Source organism: Carcharodon carcharias (assembly GCF_017639515.1).
Source record: "Carcharodon carcharias isolate sCarCar2 chromosome 35 unlocalized genomic scaffold, sCarCar2.pri SUPER_35_unloc_17, whole genome shotgun sequence".
NCBI classification, from domain to species: Eukaryota; Metazoa; Chordata; class Chondrichthyes; order Lamniformes; family Lamnidae; genus Carcharodon; species Carcharodon carcharias.
Genome location: NW_024470709.1, coordinates 65,001 through 69,545, shown reverse-complemented (window position 1 = coordinate 69,545; position 4,545 = coordinate 65,001). Strand labels below are relative to the sequence as shown.

Here is a 4,545-nt window from a genome sequence, read left to right as displayed (position 1 = left end):
CCCTCCCCAACCCAGCTCCCCGCTCCCCCTCCCCAACCCAGCTCCATACGCTCCCCTCCCCCACCCGCTCCCCTCCCTCACTTGCTCCCCTCCCCAACCCAGCTCCCCGCTCCCCTCCCCAACCCTGCTCCACCCGCTACCCTCCCTCACCCCCACTCACACCCCTCCCTCACCCGCTGCCCTCCCTCACCTGCTCCCCTCACCCAAACCAGCTCCCTGCTCCCCTCCTCCAACCCCCCTCACTCCCCTCCCCCCACCCGCTCCCCTCCCCCAACCCAGCTCCACGCACTCCCCTCCCCCCACCCGCTCCCCTCCTGGTAGGGGGAGAGATGCAGCAGGGACTTCGTGGGGTGGGTGGAGGTAGGTCTGGGCAGGCCAGAGCTGAAAGTTAAGCTCTCCCTCCAGTTTTGAATAGTTTTGAAGCCCCTTTTTGTTTTGTTTCCCAGCCCCCAGCCCCCTGCTACTCTGCAGCAACCGGCGTGGGAATGCCATCGCTAAGCATGCCAAGCCGACAGCCACAGAGCGCCAAGAGATGAACACCGACACGACGAATCCTCCCCCACCACACCAGGAAGGAGCGACAGCGGGACCCACCCAGCCTGCAGGTAACCACCCCCTCCCTGTGAAAGCCCCTCCACCTGAAATGCGGCCAGCGACAGCCCCTTCACATCAATGACCTGGACGAAGGGGCCGACGGGACTGGCGGCGAAATGGACCGGCGATGCACAGATCGGTAGGAAAGTAGATTGGGAAGAGGATGTAAAGAGGCGACAAGGTGACGGAGATAGGTTAAGATCTGGCAAATGCGAGGTAGGATGTGGGAAAGTGTTGAGGTCCTCCATTTTGGCTGCAGGAATAAGAGAGAAGCTTACGATCTGAACGGTGAGGGATTGCAGAGCTCTTGAGGTGCAGAGGGATCTGTTGCAGAGCTCTGAGGTTCAGGGGGATCTGTTGCAGAGCTCTTGAGGTGCAGAGGGATCTGTTGCAGAGCTCTGAGGTGCAGAGGGATCTGTTGCAGAGCTCTGAGGTGCAGAGGGATCTGTTGCAGAGCTCTTGAGGTGCAGAGGGATCTGTTGCAGAGCTCTGAGGTGCAGAGGGATCTGTTGCAGAGCTCTGGCAGAGGGATCTGTTGCAGAGCTCTGAGGTGCAGAGGGATCTGTTGCAGAGCTCTGAGGTGCAGAGGGATCTGTTGCAGAGCTCTGAGGTGCAGAGGGATCTGTTGCAGAGCTCTGGGGTGCAGAGGGATCTGGTGCAGAGGGATCTGTTGCAGAGCTCTGAGGTGCAGAGGGATCTGTTGCAGAGCTCTGAGGTGCAGAGGGATCTGTTGCAGAGCTCTGAGGTGCAGAGGGATCTGTAGCTGAGCTCTGAGGTGCAGAGGGATCTGTTGCAGAGCTCTGAGGTGCAGAGGGATCTGGGTGTCCTAGTGCATGAATCACGGAAGGCAGGTCTAGCAGGGCATTAGGAAAGCTCATAGAATGTGATCATTTATTGCGAGGGCAACTGAAGACCAAAGTGGGGAGGTTATGAAACAAAAACAGAAACAGAAATACCTGGAAAAACTCAGCAGGTCTGGCAGCATTGGCGGAGAAGAAAAGAGTTGACGTTTCGAGTCCTCTTGACCCTTCAACAGAACTAAGTATAAATAGGAAAGGGGTGAAATAGAAGCTGGTTTAAGGGCGGTGGGGGTTGTTGGGACAAGAAGCCAGTAATAGGTGGAGATAACCAAAAGATGTCACAGAGAAAAGGACAAAGAGGTGTTGAAGGTGGTGATATTATCTAAAGGAATGTGCTAATTAAGGATAGAAAGCAGGACAAACAAGGTACAGAGAGTCCTAGTGGGGGTGGGGTGGGGTGAAGGAATCAAAAAAGGCTAAAAGGTAGAGATAAAACAATGGGTGGAAATACACTTAAAAATAATGGGAATAGGTGGGAAAAGAAAAATCTACATAAATTATTGGAAGAAACAAAAAGGAGGGGGAAGAAACGGAAAGGAGGTGGGGATGGAGGAGGGAGTTCATGATCTAAAATTGTTGAACTGAATATTCAGTCCTGAATGCTGTAAAGTGCCTAGTCGGAAGATGAGGTGCTGTTCACCCAGGGAGGTTATGCTTCAGTTGTTCAGGGCGTTGGTGAGGCCACATCTGGAGCACTGGATTCCACAGGTAAAGAAAGATATAAATGCGTTGGAAGCAGTTCAGAGAATGTTTACCAGACTAATACTTGGAATGTCTTACGAGGGAAGGCTGGACAAGCTGGGCTTGTCTCCGCTGGAGTTTAGAAGAGTGAGAGGCAACTTGATCGAAACCTTTAAGATCCTGAGGGGTCTTGGACAGGGTGGATATGGAGAGGATGCTTCACCTCGTGGGAGAATCTAGAACGAGGGGTGGGGGGTCACAGTTTAAACACAAGGGGTCACCCATTTCAGATGGAGATGAGAATCTTTTCTCTCTGAGGGTTGTGAATCTTTGGAACTCTCCCTCAACAGGCGGTGGGAGCAGAGGCTTTGGATACTTCTAAGGCCGAGCGAGAGAGATCCTTGATTAACAAGGGGGGGTGAAAGGTTATTGGGGGTGAAAGGTTATCGGGGGTGGGTGGGCAGGAATGTGGGGTTGAGGCCACAATCAGATCAGCCATGATCTTATTGAATGGCGGAGCAGGCTGGAGGGGCCGAGTGGCCTCATCCTGCTCCCAATTCGGATGGTGGTGAGGACACTGGATGATCTCGCCTCTTCCGGTTAAAACGGTCCGTGTTCTGTCCAGACCAGTTTCTCCATCTCCATAAAGCACAGATGGTTTGCAGTTCGGCTCCCCTGTTCCATACCTCATTCCCCAAACCCCCAACCCCCAAACCCCAACATCCAACCCCCAACCCCCAACATCCAACACCCAACCCCCAACACCCAACCCCCAACACCCAACCCCCAACACCCAACCCTCAACCCTCAACACCCAACCCTCAACACCCAACCCTCAACACCCAGCCCCCAACACACAGCCCCCAACACCCAGCCCCCAACACCCAGCCCCCAACACCCAGCCCCCAACACCCAGCCCCCAACACCCAGCCCCCAACACCCAGCCCCCAACACCCAGCCCCCAGCCCCCAACACCCAGCCCCCAACACCCAGCCCCCAGCCCCCAGCCCCCAACACCCAGCCCCCAACACCCAGCCCCCAACACCCAGCCCCCAACACCCAGCCCCCAACACCCAGCCCCCAACACCCAGCCCCCAACACCCAGCCCCCAACACCCAGCCCCCAACACCCAGCCCCCAACACCCAGCCCCCAACACCCAGCCCCCAACACCCAGCCCCAACACCCAGCCCCCAACACCCAGCCCCCCAACACCCAGCCCCCAACACCCAGCCCCCAACACCCAGCCCCCAACACCCCCCTCCTATCTCTGCTCTAGCCCATCTCTGTAACCTCCCAGCCCTACAACCTCCTAGTAAACTCCCCAACCTCTACCCAGCCGATCTCTTTAACAGCCCCACACCCCTCCCAATCTCACCTCCTTCAGCCCTACAAACTCCCTAGTAAACCTCCAACACTCCGATCTCTGCTCCTCCAACACCCTAGCTTCCTCAGCCCGACAACCCTCCCAGTAACTCCTCCAACCCCTACAAAATCTCAGCAGCCCTAAAACCCTATCTCTGTAACACCCAAACCCTCCATCTCTGTCACCACTCCAGCCCCTACACCCTCCCTTTGTCTGTAACCTCCCCCAGCCCTACAATCCCTATCTCTGCCTCAGCCCTACAACCCTCCCTATCTCAACCTACAACACCCTATCTCTGTAACCGCCTCCAGCACTACAACCTCCAACTCTCCTCGCTCTCCTCCGTACAGCGACAACCTCCCTATCTCTGTTCTCCTGCCCCAACACCCCTCCCTATCTCTGTAACCTCCTCCTGCCCCAACACCCCTCCCTATCTCTGTAACCTCCTCCAGCCCCTACAATCCTCCCACTCTCTGTCACCACCTCCAGCCCCTACAACCCTCCCTATCTCTGTCAACTCCTCCAGCCCCCTAAACCCCTCCCTATCTCTTTAAACTCCTTCAGCCCCTCCACCCCTCCCTATCTCTGTAACCTCCTCCAGCCCCTACACCCCTCCCTATCACTGTAACCTCCTCCAGCCCCTACACCCCTCCATATCAATGTAACCTCCTCCAGCCCCTATACCCCTCCCTATCTCTGTAACCTCCTCCAGCCGCTACAGCCCTCCCTATCACTGTCACCTCCTCCAGCCCCCTACAACCTTCCCTATCTCTGTAACCTCCTCCAGCCCCTACAACCCTCCCTATCTCTGTAACCTCCTCCAGCCCCTACAACCCTCACTATCTCTGTAACCTCTTCCAGCCCCTACACCCCTCCCTATCTCTGTAACCTTCTCCAGCCCCTACAACCCTGCCTATCTCTGTAACCTTCTCCAGCCCCTATAACCCTCACTATCTCTGTAACCTCCTCAGGCCCTTCACCCCTCCCTATCTCTGTAACCTCCTCCAGCCCCTACAGCCCTCCGTATCTTGTTACTCTGCTCCAGG

At 56.2% G+C, this 4,545-nt stretch overlaps 1 protein-coding gene across 4 annotated transcripts in view; it reads left to right on the top strand.

Annotated features, from left to right (window-relative positions):
* The window catches only part of LOC121274197 (vacuolar fusion protein MON1 homolog B-like), a 32,148-nt gene that overhangs the window by 10,549 nt on the left and 17,054 nt on the right, over positions 1-4,545 (top strand). For all 4 annotated transcript variants that reach the window (XM_041181397.1, XM_041181396.1, XM_041181395.1 and 1 more), the window contains exon 2: positions 447-605. In XM_041181397.1, coding sequence (XP_041037331.1) covers positions 533-605 — 73 coding nt within the window. In that variant the 5' untranslated portion in view covers positions 447-532. The remainder of the gene's footprint in view (positions 1-446; positions 606-4,545) is intronic.